The sequence below is a fragment of the Balaenoptera ricei genome, chromosome 16 (assembly GCF_028023285.1).
Source record: "Balaenoptera ricei isolate mBalRic1 chromosome 16, mBalRic1.hap2, whole genome shotgun sequence".
Classification (NCBI taxonomy): Eukaryota; Metazoa; Chordata; class Mammalia; order Artiodactyla; family Balaenopteridae; genus Balaenoptera; species Balaenoptera ricei.
Genome location: NC_082654.1, coordinates 64,709,452 through 64,731,419, shown reverse-complemented (window position 1 = coordinate 64,731,419; position 21,968 = coordinate 64,709,452). Strand labels below are relative to the sequence as shown.

Here is a 21,968-nt window from a genome sequence, read left to right as displayed (position 1 = left end):
ACATCAGTGTCCACAACCTTGAGTGCCTATTCAGTCACCTGGAATGGAGATGCCTAGGCTTTACCTCCTAGAAGTTCTGATTCAATTGGTTTGGGCACCAGTGGTTTATGAAAGTTCCCTTTGGTGATTCTAATGTGCAACCAGGGTTGAGAACCATTGTATTAGTGGATAGAAAAATCAAGTGAGGTCTCGATTGGCATCTTCTTTCCTTACAAAATAGAAAATATCACCGTATAGCTCATATAGAAAGGATAATATTGTTTTTGAAACTTCTTTTTCGTGTGTGTGTGGTGAGGGACTACTAGGTTGTGATGTAAAATGTACTGCCATCAAAAGAGTTTGAAAAGCCACTGGTCCAAAGTAGTGCTTGTCAAACTTCAGTGTATGTAAGAGTAACTCTGCAAAGACCAGGAAAACCAAAAGCACATTTTTACCGGGCACCTTCTGGGAGTAAGGCATGACCTGGGGCTAGTCTTGTGCCAATGGCATTGGATGGGAGAGCACAAAGTAAAGAGGCAGCAGAGATGGGACAATGCTGGGGGAGGCTGTTTGGTGGTGGGTAGATACAAAGAGCCTACAGTGCAGAACTGGGGGGATCCTGGCTCTGCCACTGACCTCGGGATGGTCACCCAGCGTCCCTCTGAGTCTCAGTTTCTTTATTAGCAAAAGGGGAACAATAGCATACACCTTTCCTATTTCATGATCCAAAAAGGATGATGTGGTTTCTGGAAAAGCACCTTGGAAGTGGTAAGGACTCTGTACACATGGAGGTTATCATTACTACATGGAACAATCAGAACTGAAGTTTATATTGTTGGCATTAAAATTTGGGGACGGGGTGGGATTTAGATTGGGTGGGGAGGGCCTTTGGGCAGATAGTCAGACCCAAGCAAAGCAGGACTTCAGGTGATGTACTTCAGGGAGAGTGAAGAGACCCCAGTGGGCGGAGCTGAGGGAGGGAGTTGGTAAGAGTGTACTGGGGCCAGATTTGGAGGGTTGTTGGAGCCTGCCAATGAGTGGGTCTTCCTGGAGCAGACAATAGGGAACCATTGCAGGTTCCTGAGTAGGGGAGACATCTGAAGGAAGTCGAGAGGTAGGAAAAGTGATTCACAGCCTCCTGAAGTTGTTTTAAGTGGTAATGATAGGACTTTTCTAAGTGCAGTCAAACACTACTGCCTCCTAAAGCTGTTCTTGACCCCCTCTTGAGGGACTTACTTCCTCCAATGGGCTCTCACGGCTATCTCTGGCTAGACTGTGTCTATTTGGCAGCTGTTGTACCAGCTCAAGCCTTCCTAGAAACATCTCATTTCCTCCCTGGTTTCCCCAGCCCACAGAGGTCTCTCCCTTCTTGGGGTTCCTGGGTTATGAGCCCCATGTATGGAGCTCAGTTCATGGAAGGTAGTGGTTCTCTGCCCTGGCTGTTCATTAGCATCACCTGGAATTGGTTTTTTTTTAAAACCTCTTCATGCCTGGGTTGTATCCCACATCAATGGCACTGTCACCTCTGGGGTGGGACTCAGGCATTGGGACTGTTTTTAAATATCACAGATAATTCCAATGTGCAGACAGTTTTGAGATCCACAGACCACCCCTGAAAATCGGGCATCCTGCCTTGGGATTACCCCTTCTATGTATGCACTATACCCACCTGCAGCAAGAGCGTAGGAAGAAAGTATTAGGATTTCAGTTTATATTTATTTGAAATCCTATTCTTTTCTAATGTATATGCTTTACAATGTAGTACTTAATGCAGTGGAGCAGTAGTAATGACAGTGACTACTGAGAACATACTGCGGCCAGGCTCTCATCTAAGCACTTTACACTAAGCACTTAGTGCTTCACACAAACGTGATGAAGTGGGTACTGTTATTATCTGCATTTTACGGATGAAGGAACTGAGGCCAGAGAGGTTGAGTAACTGGTCCATCACACCACCAGAAGGCAGCCGTGCCAGATTCCAACCCAGGCTGGCTCTAGCATCCACCTTTTATCCACAATGCCAATCTGCTCTCATAGCACACATGTATAATTTATAAACAAACAAATAAATAATACACAAATAAGATACAGATATCAGGGGTCCTGCTCAACATTTTTTACTGAGAAGTTTTCGTAATCAAATAATTAAACCGTGGTGGCAGAAGATGAGCCCTTGAGGCAAGGTCTAAGTCTCAATCTTTCTGTTCCCCCACCCAGGGGCTAGTGAGCATCTAGGTCTATATATGCTTAATAAATATCTGCTCCCAGAAACATCTACTGCTTGATAATCATAACAAATGGTTATCAACACTTGCCATGTGCCAGAGACTCTTATTGTTAATCTTCACAGCAATCCTGTAGGTAACTGCTATGTTTGGCCCCATTTTGCAGATGAGGAGACTGAGCAGCTCAGTAACTTGCCAGAGTCTGACTCAAGTTGTGGGATTGCTGAGCTTATTCTCTTCCACTGGTGAATAGGTCCACAGGGAGCAGCTTATGAAGGTGGGTGGGGGTGGGGGGTGAAAACACTGCGAAAGAAGCAGAGGTTGATCGTTCACTCCTTTGCCAGGTGCCCTTCCTTATTTGCCTGACAGGTAAACTCCTACCTACCCTTCTTGCCCCAGTTCAAAGGCCACCTCCTCTAGGAAGCCTGCCTTCCTTCACGTTGCAGTTAGTTGCACTTGCCCTGTGGTTCATGTGTCGTCTTCCCCACTGGGAGGTTCCACACTGGAACAGGAGCTGGAGTTCCTTGAGGACAGGGCTGGGTTCTACTTAAGGGGCATCTGCTGAGCGGGCTCAGCAAACTCATACGGGTGGGATGAGCCTGTGCCACCCAGGCCAGAGGCGCCCCCACCCCGTAGGGTTTTCCTCCTCTTCTTCTTCTCCCTCCTCTTTGCTTTCCTTTTTCCTCCGCACTAGTCTCCTCCCTCCCTGCCCTGTGGTCCACCCGGTCCTATCTTCGTTCTTCTCCCGCCCTCTCTCTCTCTCCCGCTCCTTGCGCCGCCCTGTGTCCGGCAGCTGCAATTCCCCGAGAGGCCTACAGAGGGAGCTGCTGCGGCACCTGCGGGGCCGTACGGCTGCGGCGCGCGCTTCCTGTGAGGTCAGGTGGGAGGAAGCGGCCTGGGAGCCGCGGGGACTGGACGCCGTCGAGGCCTGGGAGCCGCGCCCGCAGGTGAGTGTCCGGGCCCTGGGCGCGGGGGAGTGAGGGCGCATCCCTCCCCTACCCCGGGCCTGGTCTCGGAGTCGGGCTCCGCGGCCCGGGACGCGGCCTCTCCCACCCCGGCAGCAAGCACCCCCCCCACCCCGCCATCTCCGTTCCCCACCCCCATCCCCCCTTAGTGTCAGGTGCAGGGAGGGCCCGCCGCACCCTCAGCCCACCCAGAAGGGCGGGATAACAAAGCACAAAAGGACTGCGGAGGACCTTTTGGACCCGCTTGGCCTTCTGCAAGGGCCAGAAGGCTTCAAAATGGGGACCCGCCAGCCCAGGCCACGGGCGAGAGAACAAGGGCTCTTAACCTCGTTCGGCGTGTGTGTCACGAGTGCTTTTGAGAATTTAGACGAAAACTGGCTCATCTTCTGAGAAGAATGATGGCCTTTACCCAGATTCGGGAGAGGCGTGGAAAGGCCCCCATCTCCAGCCCACGGACCCCCTGGTGGTCTGTGAGTGGGGCCTCAGCAGCATCCCTCATCCCATATTTCGGGAAGGCTGGCCGTGCCCGCCTGGTGTTACCTGAGAGGTGAGGGACAAGTGAGAGTGTGCCCTCTGCAGGAAGGTAACTCTGAAGTGGGCCCGATCTCCTGCGGGGAGAAGGCCTGAGTCCTAAGCATCTCCCTGGACCATTTTTTAACGGAAGGGAAATGGAGACACTGGGGACCCTGGTGTACTGGACTCCCTACTAGGGCCGGAGTTCCTGGCTTCATGCTCTTTCTCTGCTGCCCATGGATGAATGGTCCTGGGTGAGGGAGGTAAGCCCCTCTGGGTCCCTAGCTGTATCTGCCCCGGAGGAGTGTTGGGAGGTGTAAGTGAGATGAGCCTGGGTGGACTTTCCACAGGGCCTGGGCCCCAGCAAGGGTTGTCATCCCCATTGTTGCTGGAGGTGGTGGTTAATAATAAAACTTTCTTCTCCAAGAATCCTTTTGATAGTTTTCCTAGGGGACTCAAAGTCTGAAAGATTTTTGTTTGGCAAACAACTTGTATTTATTTCTCTCCTTTTTATTAATTAGACACACTGCCTACTCAGCATGGGTCACCAATGTGAGCACCCAGAATTTCAGTTTCTCCCACTGAAAGCAAGCATCTCTTTAACTTTGGTAAATTTTTTCCTTCAGGTGTTTTGTGGTCTGGGGAAAGGTGCAGCCCAGCAGGAACCCATAGCTCCTGGAAGGATGGTTCGGATCTTGGCCAATGGGGAAATTGTGCAGGACGATGACCCCCGTGTGAGGAACACTACCCAACCACGCAGCAGCACCCCTCGACAGGTAGTCGCCCGGACCCTGTGGAGGGGAGCAGCTGGCCTCCCGTCCTCTGTACCAGTTACTCCTTAGCTCCCAGAAGCTCCCTTACTGGTGGTTAACCTTCTCTAGCCCGAAGTCCTCTTTGCAGAGAGCCAGGCTGAGCAGCATGGGGGTTTAAGACTTGGGGAAAACCCCAATAGATTTGTTGCCCAGCCCCCTGCCTCCCCAGCTCTCCTTCCTCCAGGCAGCCTTCCCAGATTTCAAACCCAAGAGTTCTCTCTCCCTTAACCTGGTCAGCAACCCCCACTGGAGCTAGCATCTTTTAGAGTCTGTTGGATGAGAGGGAAGCTGGAGAGTAAGTGGAGAAGAGGAACCCACAGCCACACAATGATGGTTTAAAGGAAGGAGTGCGGAGTGTTAAAAATGCCTGCCCAGATGCTGTGCCCTGGGTGTAGTCCCACCCTCCTTGCCCCCTTCCTCTTCTCTGTCCCGGGCAGCTTCTCCCTGACGTGACATAGGGAACATGGACTGGCATTTTCTGTGCTCTGAGAGCTTGCGACTCAGTGGTTGGGATCCCCATGGGTGGCATGTGAGGATTGCTGAGAAAGGAGGGCATGGCCCTGGGTGGCCGTAGGGGAGAGCAGGGCCCCGCCCAGAGGGTTCCCTCCTGCCTCTGGTGCCTCAACTCCAGGGATGCTTTCTCTGGATTCATTTGTCTCTCTCTGTCTTCACCTTCCAGAGCTTTCTCAATAGGGGCCATGGTGCCCCGCTGGGGGGTCCCGGCCCTCGTCAGCAGCAGGCGGGCGCCAGGCTGGGTGCCGCTCAGTCCCCCTTCAGCGACCTCAACCGGCAGCTGGTGAACATGGGCTTCCCGCAGTGGCGTCTGGGCAACCACGCCGTGGAGCCGGTGACCTCCATCCTGCTCCTCTTCCTGCTCATGATGCTTGGTGTGCGTGGACTCCTGCTGGTGGGCCTCGTCTACCTGGTGTCCCACCTGAGCCAGCGGTGACCTCCGGGGGCTGCTGGAGCAGGTGTGTGGGAGAGGGAGCTGCTGGGCCTTGGTGTGAGAGCAGGCACATGGGGAGGAGTTTCGCTGGTGCCTTGAACGTGTGCTCAGAGAGCACGTTTCCATGTTGTGTTAAGCATGAGGCAGAGGGAGCCTCTAGTCCAACGTTCCCAAAGGATCAGGTGATACCCTCATTCCCCTGAGATGCATTTCGGTAGTATCAGGCATTAAGCACAAAGTCAGAGCAAGAAAGGGATTCCCTTTCCAATTCTCACCCAACCCTTTTATGCCAAGAAGAAAGTCTCTGTTGTGTGCCAATATGTTCTCATGCGTCTGGAACACGGGCTGACTTCCCCATTACTAGGGAGCAGGCCTTGAGCTTAGGGCAGGTGGGAAAAGTTTCCAGACTTTTATAGCTCTGTTTTGTTTTAATGGTATATTTTTATTGGCTACCTTTTATTTATGACAAGTGGTACTGGTATTCTACTTATTGTGGTGGCGTTTTCAATAAAGAAATTTAAGTAAAAGTGAGTCCATGTAAAGACATTCGTAAATAATTGTACAATTGCATGTAGATCTGGAAGACGTGGCGAAGTTGGTTTGGGAGGAATTGGGATTGGGGGACCAGGTAGAGGGGGGCATTTGACCTTGGAGGGTGGTTTCTAACCTTTTCCTGACGGGCTCTGAGAGCAGGGGCAGGGGGCCAGGTGAAGCCTGGACTTGGGCCCCTTGACCGATGCCTGGATAACTCTGGCTTACTCTGAGATGCTCGCCTTGTCCGGGGTGGTGTGGGAGAGGTTCTCTGACCAGAAGGGCCAATGAGGCTGTGGGGTCAGGACAGCCGGGGTGCTGGCCTCCCTTCCCAGGGTCTCTGACCAGAGGCTGCTCAACCTCCCTCAGTCCCCTGAGGCTCTCATAGCCTCTAACCTCGGCACACTCTCCTTAGAAAGCAGGGGTCTTGGCGCTGACTACTCCGTGCACGTGGGCTGAGGGTGCTCTGCTTTCCGTGAGTGGAGGCCTTGAGGTATGGCTGGTTGAGCCCTGGGTCTGTGTGGAGGCCCTGCTGGGGGGCGGGGTGTGGCATCGGATGGCTGAGGGCTCTGGGCCTACAGTGCTGACCGTTGAAGGTCAGGGAGAGGCTGGGTGAGCTGGAGGGCTTCCCCGGCTCAGGGACCAGATTTCTCACCTCACCTTCCTCTTAAGATCCTTCTGGGTCTGGTGGTTTGGGGGAAGAAGGCAGGTTTTAGAGGTGCTTCTTGAAAGCCAGGACCGGGGCAGCAAACCATCATGTATGTGGGGGGAGGATGGGGTAGAGAGATGGAGATTGATTCCATCCCTGCGGAGCGCCTGCGGTGCTGCGGGAGAACAGAACCCTCTCCCCCCACCCTTGTGCCCACTGCTGCCCTTGAGGGGGCTGGTGGCCTTTATCACAGACATTCCCGGGGGAGCTCTATACTGTTCAGATAGGACTCCTGTCTCAGGGTTTTCTGTGTCTTTATTTCTGCAGACAGGGAAGGGAAGGTCTGGCTCCCAGCGGCTCCACTGGGGCCTGGGCAGCGGAGGTGATGCCCAAGCCTGTTCCCCGTGGCATCTCCTTCTGCCCAGCACATCCCCCAGCCCCCAGGCTCCTGTGGCTCTAGCCCAGCAGCCGTGGGGGAGGGGGTGATCCTGCACGGCACCCCCTCTCCTGACACCCTCCTTCAGTGCATCTCTCTGGGGCTGGGCTTTCCCTTTCTTTTTGCCTTGCAAAGCTGTGGGACTTTCTGAAGAAATAAATCTTAAGTGGACCCTCAATATATAAAATTCCTCTAAGGGGTATGAATCTGAGTCCACAGATTCAGGGCTGAGAACTGTGTCTTTTTCCATAATTCAGTTTCCATTCCCTAAGCCTGAGGCCTTTGAGGAGAATTGAGGGTGCTTCAGAGAGGGCAGGGCTTTCTTTCCTGCTTCTGACTAGAAGGAGACAGACCGGGACAGGCACTGGGGGGCAGGAGGAACCCTGGGCATCAGGCCTGGGGCAGTGGCACCTCCCCAGGGACCTGTTAGCCAGCCTAAGGGAAGCAGTTGGGGGCTCGAATGAAGTGAGTTATTCAAGAAAGAAGTGCTTTTTGTTGATTGAGCTCGACACCCATGACACAGACCCAACAGAGCTGTGCTGGTTGAAGTGGCCCGGTGGGGGGGGAGGCCCAGGGGCCCACGGGCCCACCTCTTGACCCTCCTTTCCTCAACCAACCTTCCCTATGCCCCTCGGGCTCTGGGCAGTTTGCTAACCAATGCTCTGCCTCACTTCTCAAGGTCCAGGGTCCGAAAGTCTGCCTCGGCAGAAGCAGCGTGCTGAGGGAAGGCGCCCCCAGGGGTTGTGCAGCCTGTGGAGCTGCTATAAGCCATCTGGGGGCCGCGTCTCCACCTCTTGTGTGAATGCCCTTCAGTGGGCTCTCTCCTGCCTGCACTCAGAAATCATGGTGCAGGCATGTTCTGAGCAGGTAGAGACTTGTTGCCTGGGTGGCCAGATGCAGAGCCCGATGGGCCCCTGAGAGAGGCCAAGGGCTACCTTGGCCTAGTGTGCATCCTAGCTGGAGGCTTGCTGAGGAGGGTGGGCCCTGCCTCCTCCCCGCCACCCCCCTCGCCCTGCCTGCTGCGTGACGGAACCCCCCAGACTGGGCCACCTTGGGGACAGATTTCAAGGGAGGTTTCTGCTAATCTCTAGGGCTAATCCTCGGAGCCCTGAGTCTCCGTGTCAGGTTGGATGTGTGGCCTGGCTGCCTCGTGAGCCACAGCGGGGTTCACACTAGGCCTCCGACGCCTCCATGGGGCTGGAAATAGCTCCCACCCCCTGTGGGGTTGTTTGACTCCTTGGTTGGGGTCACCTGGTGAGGAGCTGCTGGGGTCCGACTCTCTGTTCCTACTCCATCTCCAGGACGCGCGGCCTCCTGGGCCCTTCCTTCCACAAGTTCCAAGCCCTTTGCTCTGCACGCTCTACCCCTCCCCGCCCTCCAGCTAGCCTGCCGGAGGGGACCGCAGTTCCATATCCCCAGAAGAGACACTGCGCCTGAGAGAGAGCTACATGATTTGCTGCCTCCAGGGCTCTTCCTGGGCCTTTTGGCAGAGGCAGGGACTTGGGCTCCCTGACTGGGGACTCTGGCTCTGTGAGTTGAGGAAAAACCCTGGTGTGGTGGTCAGAGCCTCTGCCCAAGGACACCTGACCTTGAGGGCAGAGAAGGCCCCCCCAACCCTGGCCGGCTGGGCCCTGGAGGAAGCTTGCAGGCCCTACTCTGCTTTGTGGGTCCATGACCTTGGACAGCTCACTTAGTCTCTAGGGCCTTGTTCCTCATCTCTAAGGAGGGGTGATGGTCCCTCTGGGTCCCTCCTGCTGCCCAGAGCCTCAGGGATCACGCTTAGTGCAGTGGGTGAGGGAGATGGACAGAGGGCGTGGGGAGGACTCCTCCAGCTCCTGCATCTCCTCCTCGGATGCTCCGCCTTGGACCACAGCTCCTGTGCTGTGGGCTCAGCCAGAGCAGCCACCATGTCCCAAGCTCCTAGGACCCCCAGCTGGGGTGGTGCTGGGCTTCTAAGACCAGTGTTACCATCCACCCACCTTCTCCTGTTGGAGAAGAAATGCAGCTGCTGCTCTCGTTCCTGGAAGCTGAGGGGCTTGTTGCAGGTCTCAAGTGTCAGGACAGGAGGAATTTGCCAAGTGTGCTGTGTGCCTGACACTATGCTAAGCACTTGGTGTCATTTAATTGTCACTAGAACTTTATGACCTAGGTACAATCACTGTCATCCTCCTTTCACTGCTGAGCACACTGTAGAGCATTTATAACTCGCCCCCAGGACTCCCGCACCCCTCCCACCCCCCAGGTGAGTAGGGGGTGGAGCTAGGATGCAGACTGAGGCCACGCCCACATGCTTGACCACTCCTCTGTTCACCTTTGGTATATGTCAGCATCACCTCCAGACTTGTTTCAGATGCAGATTCCCAGGCCTCACCATAGACTTTCTCAGAAGCGCTCAGGGATGTGGTCCAGAGCCTGCCTCTTACAAAGCCCTCCAGGTGATTCTGATGGAGGGTTGTGAGTGAGGGGTAGTTCAGCTCCTGACTGTGCAGAGGGTGCCTGTGGCCCAGAGAGAGGAGAGAGACAGGGTGGGAGCAGGCCTCACTACCTGCTGGGACCCATTGTGACCACTAGATCAGCTCTGTGAGGGCGGAGGGCACAGGGTGGGTGCGAGGATGCTGGCTGCAGCTGCCCGGCTGGGTGGCCTCCGTAGCTTCCCAGCTCTGGGCCAGAGCCATTGAATAGGGTGCAGCCCTCTTCCCTGCTTTCCTGAATGCATGACGTTTCATTGCAAAATGGCAAGGGGAGAAATCCAGTTACCTCATGTAGGGTCCCTGAAGGATGGTACAGGTGAGGGTGAGGGAGACAGAGGGCTTTACCCCCAAAACTAGATGGAGAGAGAAGCCTGCAACCTGTCTAGCAGGGCACGACAGCGGGAGAAGCAGAGCTTACCCCTCCTTGTGCTGCTGCCTGGGACCCCAAAGAGCGAGAAAGTTCAGGAAGCAGATGGAGTGCTTCAGTGGAATCGCAGAGGGCATGTGTGTGTGTGTGTGTGTGTGTGTGTGTGTGTGTGTGTGTGTGTGTCTATAATTCTTTGGTTAGGGGGTGGAGGGAGAGCTGAAACCATTTGGCTTTAGGGACCCAGAGCTTGGGAGGAGGAAGATAAAGCTGTCCAAATGAGGCTGAGCCTTTAGGATAACTACCTAAAGTGCAGGCTGCCAACGGGTGGAGGAGGGAGGGCTGGTCTGCATGCACTGGGCCACCAGCTTTTAGTCCCTCCGGTGTTGGGCCCTACAGGAGGCTGGATGCCTGGGTTCAAACTCCAGCTCTGCCTCCAGTTAACCAGTGACCTTGGGCAAGGTCCACATTCTCCCTGCCTCTCTGTGTCCTCATCTGCACCTCCCAGGGATGGGAGGATCAGTATATTAATTCATGGGAAGCACTTAGCAGTTTCTGGTGCAAGGTTAGCACTTGATAATACCATATTCACAGAGCAATGGCATTAGGGTTTATGTCATAGTTTTCTTTAGAGCAACATACAATTTACTTAAGATATTTCGAAAAGGAAGACTCATGTTGCTATTGCAAATTGAAGACCAATGTTACTTGCCATTCCTAGTAGATATTAGTACAAGTAAATTCAGTGTAGAGAAAATAACATGATTCCATTTTCACCCTTTAGCTAGCTGCTGCTGTCAACCAAGGCTCTAAGCCTGATGCCTTTTTTCTTTGTTAAAAAGGCAGTTTACCAGGATTTAGAAAGGTGTTAAAGGCCTACTAGCATCTCACTGAGACATTCCCCTTGACGGATTCAGAAGACTGAAGAGAAATGAAAAAGGAATGGCTTTCTCACTGAATGATTCAGTGCTGTGTTTGTGAATTGCTTACAGTCACCTTGTGCACCCCAGATCATTTCATGTGAAAGCATCCTACCATGTGAAAGCATCCTACAACTGTGGGAAACACTGTATGATCTTGGGCAAACTATTTTTAAAATTTAGTTTTTGAAACAGAATTCATTTGCATGGTTCAAAGATCAAGCGATGTACAAATGCATATGGACAAAGTCTCCCTCCCTCCCTGTCCCATCCATCCATCCATCCATGCATCTCCCCCTCCAACCCTATAACTACTGTTTTTAACGTCTTTTAAATCCTTCCAGAACTTATTTACGCAATTATGTGCAAACACAAATATACTAATTTTGTCTTCTTTTTTAATATAAATAATGGAAAATTAGACACGTTTTCTGCCCTCTCTTTTTTACGTAACAGTATCCTGGACACATTTCATATTAGTGCATAGAACGCTGCCTCATTCTATAGAGTTTTGGTATTTGGGTGAGTTGTTGACCCTCTTTTGCCCTCAACGGAATCATCTGTACCACAGGGGGTTGACCCAGTTGACCCCCAAGGGCCTTGCAGCACTGACCTTGAACCACTCTATGGGGCTGTTTCTCTGAAATGAGGGAGCCCTGACAGAAATGTCCTCCTCCTTCAGGGCTGGAGGAGGAAGCTCCCTGGATGGTTTAAACTTGGTCCTAGGTCTGCAGTCTGTTCAGCAGACATTCAGGAAGAGTGTCCTGTGTCCCAGGAGAGGGTGAGGCAGGAATAGCCTAGGAAGTCACACCCAGTTCATTTTCTCTGTTCCCTTTGCAGTCGGATGGGGTGCCTTTCCTGTCTTCCCCTGGCTTTGTCTGGCTCAGCTCAGCAGGGAGGAGGGGAGGAGGCGTGGTGGCCTCACCTGAAACCTGTCCTCCTGAGTCAGGCTGCACCCTAAGGTGAGCCTGGCGGGCCTCTCCACCACCTCTAACAGACAGGCGTGACCCTCCCCTGGCCTCCTTCCATTCTGGAAAAACAAAGGGGCAAGGGTGGATTTCCTTGAAGGCCCCTCTCAGCTCTAAAACTCGACAATACCTGCCAGAGGGCCTTGCCCATAGTAGGTGCTTGATGGACTTTGCTGCTGACAGGGCCTGGCATTGCCACTGTCACTGTCCCTGTGGCCCCAGCCCCTTCCCACCACACTTTTGATGAAGATCTAGATGAAGGAGATGGAGGGAAGCCGTGAAGAATGACACAGCCTCAGGCTTTCTTTAGCTCTGACTGAATGAAATCCTCTTCTTGTGCAGGAAGACCCTGGAGACCCCAGCGATCCTGGTGTGTTGGCCTGAAGGGCTGTGAATGTTGTACCGTGGCGCCACCTGGTGGAATGTCTCTGCAGGAGCATGACCTCCATCCCTCCATCAAATCATCCTTCCTCCTGCCCCAGGTGAGTGCTCCACTCAGCCAGCCCAGGCTTACGATTGCCTTGCATTTCGGTAATAGCAGAACTCCGGTTTCTGGTGGAGAGTACATGCGATAACACTGGAATTAATTTACTATGGTCTCGTCCTGGGGTAAGACCCTTGTCTCATTTCATCCTCCCACAAAGAAAACTAGACATCTTTCCCTTTTTCACAGATGGCAACTCTGAGTCTTGGAGAGGTTAAAGCAACTCACACGTGGTTGCACAGAGGCGGCAGATCTGGGCTGGGACCCCTAGGGGAGGGGAGAGGAGGGGAGGGGAGGGGATGGGGGAGGGTGCAGGGTGGCTGAGGCCCCCAGGAAGAGACTCTGTCACCAAGGGCCTTGGGCCTGTTTTGAAGAAGAGCCCCTGGTACTTGAGCCTCCAGGGCAGGAGATAGAATGGGAAGTCTCACACTGGGTGATTTTCTAGTCCAGGCTTGCTGTCATCGCGGAGGTGGCCCCAGCGGGAGAGACTCGCTTGTTCTCTAAGGCTGGGCTCTCTCTAGATTGGGTCTGGGGGGAGCTGTGTCTAGTGCAGCCCGCCCAGTGCAGTGCCCACCAGCACTTTCACACTCACCTGTCTTCACTCAGCCCAGTTTCCTTTGATAAATGTGATTTTGTGATCTGGTGTCATTCAGGACACAGTGTCCCTTGTCTAGTGCTTGTCTTTTTCATAGGAGGCAAGGAGTAAGGGAGTCAGATCTCCCACTTGCTAGTTGTGTGCCTCAGCTTCCTCATCTGTGAAATGGGGAGAAGGTGTCATTTAGGGCTGTTGTGAGGTCCAGATGGTAGACGTATATAGTACCTGGTGTGTAGCAGCGTGCCGTGGTGATGGTTTGTACTGGATCCCTTCCTGCAGTGCTCATTGGTGAAAATTGGCTGTCCTTAGCCAACAGTGTTCAAAATGTAATTTGCTCTTGAAATTCCAGGAGAAAAAAAACTGAGAACATTTCCAATATGGCACTTACCAGTATACTGCAGCTACGAAGTTTGCCTCTGAGGCACTGGCCTGGGCTAGAGCCCGCTGCAGCCTAGGGGAGGTGTTTTCTTTTGCAACTTTGAGCTCACCTAATCCTGAGAAACCATATTCTTCTGATGAAGTGACTAAAATCCAGATGCTTTCAGCAAGGGAAGGGACAAGACAACCACAGATGCCTGAGACAGAGTGTTCCCTTCCCTGTGACAGGGATTCTCAACCCCTGCCGCACAATAGATTCACCTGGGTGGGCAGCTTTAAAACTTGCGGTGTGGGGTCCAGCCCTAGAAGCCGGGCTGGCCTGGCCAGACTTCCTCCTGGCAGAAGCCTCTCTCGCCATGGGGAGTGGGGTCCGTGGTGCCTGTCCTTTCACACACTACTTGGTTCTTTTTTGTGCTCCCAGCCCCTGATGAAGGCTGGGCCCTAATCAGAGCTTAGGGATCATTGACTGAATTGCATGAGAAGGCACAAGCGACCAGCCGAACTGAAAGGAGAAGGGCGACCCAAGGGCAGAGCTCACCCTTCCTGCCTTGGCTGGGTTGATCCTGTGACTTCCAGTGGATCGGGAAAAAAAATATCACCTGTGCACTTGGCCTTGATTCTCAAGTTATAAATACAGGCAGTTCCCCCTTGTCCACCCCCAGCACAAGTGGTTGAAAAAGAGGGAGGGAGGAAATAGAGAAGGAGGGCAGGAGGGAGGGAAGAAGGAAGGAAGGAAAGAACCTGGGTCAACAGTGTAAGTGCATCCCTGAGTCAGGGCTCCTGGGGCTTGCTGTGCTGTTTGCCGGTGTCCCTGTGTCTCTCTAAATGAAGCAGTAACCCTCCCGTGGAGACCACCAGATGAGGACCCCCCCTAGTCCCCTGGCCCCTTCGCTGCCCCTGCCTCAGGAGCTGGAGGGTCCCCTCTAAGGCTGTAGTCTCCATCCCTATCCTTCTGCTGCACTGCTCCCTGGGGTGGGGTCCTTAAACCAGGCCCAGCCCTGGGGTGTGGAGGGTGCAGTGACCCTGACGTCACCATACACAGATGTCATGACAATGATGCATTGTGGCCTCACAGCTCAGGAAGGGAATTGCCCTGGGGATGCTTGGTACCTTGTTGTCTCTGCTCCATTCCCCGGGTAGTTCGGCTCTTGCCCTTTGCTCCCAAACCGTTGAGGAAACAGGACCTGCTCTATGTGGCCTCTAACTCCCAGTGCCCTAGTTATGTGGGGTTGGAGACTCAAATGCCTTCAGGAGCCCGGCAGGTGGCTGAGAGAACCATGTGAAACAGCTGGGGACCAGGCCATAGGGAGGGGTGGGGTCTGTGGAGAACTGGGCAGAGCGCATTTGCCTAAAGGCCTTCATGTGGCTGCACGGCACTGTGCAAGGTAGAGCTAATGCTGCTGCCGGCAGGCCAGTCACAGGGCTCTTCACTGTGTAGTCTCTAGAGCCTGTGTCACAGCTCCCTCTTCCCCAGTTGCCGTGTGGCCTTGGGAAATCAAGCCCCTTTCCCCAGCCTTAGTTTTCTCTCTATAAATAGGGGTAATAATACCCCCTATTAGAGTTGATGTGCTGACAAAAGTGAAGTGATATATTCCTTAAATACTGCATAAAATACTCTTGATACAGCGCCTGTATTCCCTTTCTCTGCATGTGACAAATTACCAAACACTTAGCACTTAAGCGACATGTTTATCCCTTCAGTTTCTGAGCATGGCTTAGCCAGGTCTTCTGCAAGGCTGCAAACAGGAACCCCAGGACTGGGTTCTCATCTAGAGGCTCGACTGGGAACGGTATGCTTTCAAGCTCTTCGGGGTGTTTATTGGCAGACCGCACTTTCTTGCAGCTGTAGGACTTGTGGCAGCTCTTTCTTCAAAGCCAGCAATGGAGAGAGACTCTTGAGCAAGTCCACCAGCAAGACCGAGTCTTACATAACGTAATACAATCATGGGAGAGACATCCGGTCACCTTTGCCGCACTCTGTTGGTTAGAAGCAAGTCCCAGAGTCCGCCTACACTCGAGGGGAGGGAATCTCAGAAAATCATGAACATCAGGAGGCCAGATCACGTGGCCACCTGAAAGTCCATCCACCACAGCATCCGAAAGATTGTTGGACATTATTGCAATTGATTGGGTGCCACAATATGCCAGGCAGTGGCACGGGGGTCGGCGGGGGGGGGGGGTGAGTTCATACATATCATTCCATATATTTTTACTGTTTTATGAGTAAACGGAAACTCAGAGAGGCCAGGCAAGTTACCTAAACTCATCCAGCTAGTAAACGACACAGCAGGATTTAAACCCAGGTCTCTGCTGTCTTCCCTAGACATTACATTCAAGGTCAGGGTCAACTTCAAGCCATTCCTGAGGAGCCCTGTAACACCCCAAAAGTTTTTGTTGTGGAGGTCAGTTCTTTCCCTGGGTTCAAGTCCTTCAGCTCTTGTTCTGCTAGGTCCTGTCCTTGGCTGCTGAATTTCTCTGTACCGCCTTCCTTTTGCTCTGTCCTCAGACACTGCTTGAAATGGTTTGGGTTTCTTGCCCCAGATTTACATCCAACTTCAATTTATCTGTCCATGATTTTTGTCTCTTGTTAACTCCTTCCCACTCAACGAAACTCTACAATCACTCTCCTATGAGGAAAGGCCTGGGCTGGAGACTCCCTCTGCCCCCAACATTCTTACAGTCTAATGAAGAGGCAGCCTGTCCATTACTAAACCCAGTCCAGTGGTTCAGAGCTTTTTGAGGATAAGGATAATTAAAAACTAAAACAATACTGTTCTTAAAGAAGATTAAAATCATTTTCTCTCAAGAAAATGAATAAAAACATCAGAATTAGACAATACAGAGAGGGTTTGGACACCTTCACAAAGTCATCAGGCATGTAGGTCCCTCTTATCCAGCAGCCCTGCCTCATGGTCCAAAATGGTTGCTAAGCTCCAGCCATCATGTCCTCATTCCAGTCAGCATGAAGGAGGGAGAGGCAAAGATTAATCATTCCTAACCGCCCAGATCAGGTCATCTCTCCAGTCATATGCTCCCTTGGCACTTTTGCTTCCCTTTCAGAATGGAGAGTAATTTATTCTTTGTGTCATTATTTGTTTGATGACCGTCTACCACTCTCCCTTGCCTCTCACCAGACTAGCAACTCCATGAAGTCTAGCATCATATCTGTCTTCTCTGTTGCTCTAGCCCTGTTGTCCAGCACAATGCCTGGCACACAGTAGGTGCTCCACGAATAGTTATTAATAGGAGGAACACTTTATACATGTTGTTAATATTATGATGAGTCAGAGTTGGCCTGGTCCAAATCCAGAGTTTCTGAATTGAGTCTGTAATGATGAGTGCTGCTATGGGCCAGGCCCTGTGCTAAGGGCTTCACATGCATTATCTCATTTTAATCCTCACCAGAACTCTGGAAGGTAGATACTGCTGTTATCTACAATTGGCAAATGGGAAAATGGCACCAGATCATGGAACTACTAAATGTGAAAGCTGTGATTTGGACTTGGCTCTCCTGACGCAAAGCCTCTACTCACTCACTTCCTGCCTTTCTGGGCTAGCAGTGTGCCCACCATTGCCTCCAGACCTCCCCCACTGCAGCCCTGGCTCTCTTGGTTGCAGCAGACAGCTCAGCAGGCATTGATGCAATCACAGGGGCTCAGGAAGCCTTATGCATTTGGCACCGTGTCCCAAAGTGGCATCTCTCCTACAGATGTGGTAGGCACCAACATTGATTGGGAGAATCCTGGTTCCCCAGCTTTCCTTCCCCTCTAACAGTTTTCTAGGAGCCTTTGTGGACCCGGGAGCTTTCTCAGACTACAGAGGAGGGGTAGGTGGGATTGCAGGGCCTGGGACATGTCTTGTAGTGGGTGCTGTGTGTTATGGTGCTTAAGCTTTTGCCTCCCTCTCAGCGGGGCCCACTTGGTAAAGGGAGGGTGACGGGGAAACTCTGGTGCCTTCCAGGCTGCCCTTGAACCACGTGGGGCTTACAGAGCCCCCAGCCCAAGGAACAGTACATTGGGGGAGGGGTTCTGGTATCTCCCCTCAGACTCAAAGAAATATTCCAGATAGGAGCTAAATTCTGGCTTGAGTCAAGGAATCAGACTATCCAAGCCATAAGGAGTGCCCTTCTAGAGCTTCATTGCACAGATGGGACATGGGAGCCCAGAGAGGAAATTGACTTGCCAAGATCAGACACCGAATGCGACTGTGGCTCATTTGACTGAAGAGTTCATCTGGCCCACAGGCCGTCCGAGGGGGCTTGGAGGAAGGTACCAGTTTGACCCCTGGCTTGAAGAGGTTGCTGAGGCTCAGTGGTGGAGGCCACACTAGGACCGGCCAATTCTGGTCACTGCTGTCTTGCTCCCAGTGGTCACCAGCAGGTGGTGCTAGGCACACAGTGGCCACTTAACTCCCAGAAAAAGGGAACCACAGACCCGTGTCTGGGAGTAATTAGGGCAAGAGGCTGGCTTTGGGGCCCACTTCCAATCACCTTCCCTCTGGAACCCCTGTGCTTGGGCACCCTGGGGGAGGAGGGACCGGAGGCCCCAAGTGGGGTTCCTCTGGTTCCAGACCCTTTGGGGGTTGTTCGGTGGTCAGTGAGCAGGCACCCAGGGTATGCTTCATTTACGCATTTTGAATAATGATGGAGTAAAAGCAATGAGGACAAGTGGGTGCCTCGGCTCCAACTGACGTGAGGTTCAGCCTGGGCTTCAGCTCAGGCCCCTTCCCCTCAACTCACTTGTACATGCCCATACTGAGTGCACAGGGCACTTCCTCCTCTTCTGGGCAAAGCCCAGAGAACTCAGGATCCCCCGAGAGGCTGTCTGGTTCCTAGAACCTTCCTCTCCTCCCTCCTTCCTTCTGTCACCTTCTCGCTCCTTCTCTCCATCTTCTCTCCCCTCTTGCCTCTCTTTCCTGCCCCTCGTCTCTCTCCCCTCTTTTCTCCCTCTCTCCTCCATCCTGTTCCTCTGAGGGACCCTGCAGGTCTAGCCCCTGCCCCCAGCACCTTATCTGCAAACGCAAACAGGGACCAATACCAGTGGGTTTCTAGGATGTGGTTTCCATGGCAACAGTGCATCTCCTGCCTCTGTGGTTCTCAGCCCTGGGCAGGTTGCTGTGGAGACTCACCTCACTGAAGAGTGATTTGTGGAACTGTTTTTCTTAGCTTCATCTCCTTCCTTCTCTCCAGAAATTCTGCCAACCCAAATGGCCTTTTTCCCACTGATGGCAGACCTGGAAGACTTCTCCAGTGGGCTTCCCCACCCAGGGCCACAAAGGCCTGGAAGGCATTTTGTTTACTCAGGGTTCCCCTGGTTACCTTCTCCCGTTCTAATGGGGAGAGTAAGACACGGCTAGAGGCTGGGGTGAGGGGGTCTCCACAGAGAAACAGGGCAAAGCAGACCCGGTTCCCACCTTTCCTGCCCACAGTGCCCTTCAGGACCCTGGCCCCATTGCTTGCAGCGAACAATGTCAGCCCGAGAGCTTCCATTCATCAGCCGTGTTCCCCAGGAGTCCTCAGCTTTGGCGAGAAGGCGAGAGGCAGCAAGAGGGGTGTGGTGGGGAAAAGAGGGATGTGAACACGGGGAAAAAGAGGTGGATTAAGAGAGGGAAGAAGAGTATTAGGATAGGGGGAAAAGTGAGGCGAGGAGACAGGGATCTTAAGGGGAGAAGAAGAGGGTGAGGGTGAGAGTTCAAGTCACCACAGAAAGCCAACCCATGAATCTGTAGCAGGAGAATTTCTCTGGTGTTAATGTTCCTTGTAAATCACTCCACATCCCCAAACCCCAAGCAGGCCTCTTTCTCTGCCAAGGAGAGAATGTGTTTGTCGACATAAAAACACATTAGGCGCATTGTGCCCCCTCCCTCCCACAAGTTGAAAGCCATTACAATAATTAATGAAGGCAGGAGATTAATTAAAGAGTCCTTTTCCCCCATTCTCTCCAAACAGATCAGTTGGGGGGTGGGGAATATGTGCTACACTGCAGACAGGAGAAGGGGGGGCTAGAGGAGGGGGTGTGCAGAGAGGTGTTTACAGACACAGCTGTAGACAAAGGACATACTGGAGGGGGCAGAGGGGCTGGGGGCGGGGTGGAGGAGAGCTTGCTCTGCTTCCAGGAACCTGTGATCTGCTTCCCCTCCTGGTTTACAAGGCATGAGGGGTTCTGTCACCATGGAAACAGGTCTGGGGCACACGAAGGAGTATCAGTCCTCCACTCCTGGAGGCTCCTGGTTTGTCCTCTGAATGTGTGATGGCCAGACCTCCCTTAGTCCAGGTGAGTGCAGGCAGGAGCCCTTTCTGTGGTGTGAGGTGAGGGCTGGTGGCCAGCTCTGGTCCCTCTCCCTAAAATGAACTCACTGCACGGCACATGTACTGGTGGTGCAGCCTGAAAGTTCTGTAATCAGGTGTACTTCACTGCAGATGTGACAAGCCAGTTTTAGCTCAGCCTGAGAATCGTTAGTCTTTTAGGTAACTTTTCTCATTTTGCCAGATTTTGAGGTCTTAATGATTCCTTCCTTCCTTCCCTCTTTTCCTCCATCCTTCCTCCGTCCTTCCTTTCCTCCCTCTCTCCATCCCTCAGTCTTTCTTTCTCTCTCATTTCTTTGGCCAGTCTATTTTCTAGCCTAATTTCATATTTCTAGGAAATATTCATACACAGATGGTCTTACAATGGTTCAACTTAACGATTTTTCAACTTCACAATGGTGCAAAAGCGATAAGACATTTAGTCGAAACTGAACTTTGAATCTTGAATTTTGATCTCTTCCCGGGTTAGCGATATATGTGATGCTGGGCAGCAGCGCTACAGCTCCATGAGCCGTGCCATCACGGGGACAAGCAGCCGACGCTCTTACAACCATTCTGTACCCACGCAGCCATCCTGCTTTTCACTTTCGGTAGAGTATTCAGTAAATTACACGAGAGAGTCAACACTTTAAAATAGGCTTTGTATTAGATGATTCTGCCCAACTGTAGGCTACTGTAAGTGTTCTGAGCATGTTTAAGGTGGGCTAGCTAAGCTATTGTATGATGTTCGGCAGGTTAGGTGTATTAAATCCGTTTTCCACCTACAATGGGTTTATCTGGACGTAACTTCATTGTGTAAATCGAGGAAGATCTGTAATGTCATGTGTTTCTTGTGAGACAAAAAAGGTTTAACCCATTCCATCTTGTGTGTCTGTCTTGCTTCCTTTTGAGCCTTCCAGAATTTTCTGATTTTTTTCAAAACAAAACACACACAAGGGACACATAGTTTTCGACAGCAGGAGCCCGCTATGTCCCTCTTTGCCTGGCAAAGCAGTAAAGCTATCCTTCTCTAAAACAAAACAAAACAAAACAAAAAAATCTCCCCAAAAAACGAAACAAAAGAAAACAAAAAACCAACCCCCCCACACAAAAAACACACTGTTTTTGTGTTTTCATGTTTTGTGTGATATTTTTCATATCCTTAATAAACAGTAAAAAAGGTGTGATACTCTGTGGATGATTCCCCATAACCTCCCCAGGTATCGTTTCCTCCTTTCTCTTGTTTTATTTTAGGCTTTGTGTATCTCTGAGCATTGCTTGGACTTAGCAGGCAGTTAGCTGTTGGGAGGGGGTAACTCAGCCAGCAGAGAGCAGAGGAAGGAGCTCATCAGCACCTTGGTGCTTGGCATTCTGACACTACACAGTGTACCGCACGGCAGCACGCTGTTTACTCTCCTTGTCATTGTGGATAGTGGCCTAGTGGGTACTAGACTTTGGGGACACACAGTAGACAAGACAGATGTGGTCCCTGCCCTCTGGGACATGACATCTGCTGGGAGAGACAGACACCAATCAATAAACACACAAAATTATAGCTACAAATTATGAAAAATACTCAACAGGGAAAAAGCAGGGTTCTGCGAGAGAGAATAGCAAGTCCCTATTGTAGGTTGGGGGTCAGGAGGAAGTGACATTTATACTGTGACAAAGTCCACCAGACAAAGTGAAGGGTGAAGGGTGAAGGTCTCTAGCAGAGGTGGTGCCACCAGAAGCTGATAAGGCTTCAAATCCAGGGCGCCCCTGTGCACCAGAGCCTTCCCAGGCCCAGCAGGGGCCCTTGCAATGTGTCCCCATGGTCACAGGTATTTGTAATAATTGCATAAATAAAATAATTTAACTGCTATCTGTTAAGACCACTGAGTTCTCCCTTCACTTTGCCTGACACTTGCAGGGGCCTGTCAGGGCATCACTGGGGTCTGGCTCAAGGGACACGGAGTTGGGGGGAATCTGTTTGGGTTTAAGGAGACGTGTCACCATGGCTGTGGCATTCATGGCTGGCCGTCCTGGGGTGGGAATGGCTCCTGTGCATTCTTGCCGCCCCCTGTGCCTGGCACAGAGGTGCCTCCTGGGGTGATGTGAGGGGCCCCAGAGCAGGTGGAGGGGAGGGAAATGAGCTTTGAACTGTGCAAAGGCAGAAGCTGGTCTGGAATAGCGTTTTGGATTTTGTGATGTTTGTGGAATTTGTCAGCTTTTTAAAACTTGTAATTTGTTTTGATTTTCTCATTCTAAATAAGTTTTCACTTTTGTACCTATTTATTGTTTTTGGATTTCTGCATTCTTTTCTTTAAGGAACCTCTGCCCTCCAGCTGTAGATCTGGGATCTGCCCCCATCTGTCTCCTCCTCTGAGGCCAGAGGAGCTTAATGGGTGCTCGAGGGGATGTCCCCCAGGCCAGAGCTGCTGGGTGCATCCTGTGCTGTGTGTTCAAT

General features: G+C 52.2%; 1 protein-coding gene across 6 annotated transcripts in view; it reads left to right on the top strand.

Annotated features, from left to right (window-relative positions):
* Positions 1 to 3,071: 3,071 nt before the first annotated feature.
* Positions 3,072 to 21,968, top strand: part of FAM241B (family with sequence similarity 241 member B) — a 162,071-nt gene continuing 143,174 nt past the window's right edge. For 5 of the 6 annotated variants that reach the window (XR_009498108.1, XR_009498109.1, XR_009498107.1 and 2 more), the window contains exons 1-4: positions 3,072 to 3,151; positions 4,309 to 4,458; positions 5,174 to 5,465; positions 12,122 to 12,261. Coding sequence is in view for 1 of the 6 variants with exons in the window: in XM_059901114.1 (XP_059757097.1) it covers positions 4,366 to 4,458; positions 5,174 to 5,443 (363 nt within the window). In the remaining 5 variants the exon portion in view is untranslated. Of the gene's footprint in view, positions 3,152 to 4,308; positions 4,459 to 5,173; positions 5,968 to 12,121; positions 12,262 to 21,968 lie in introns of those variants that run through there. The other variant, XM_059901114.1, reaches the window with a different exon arrangement.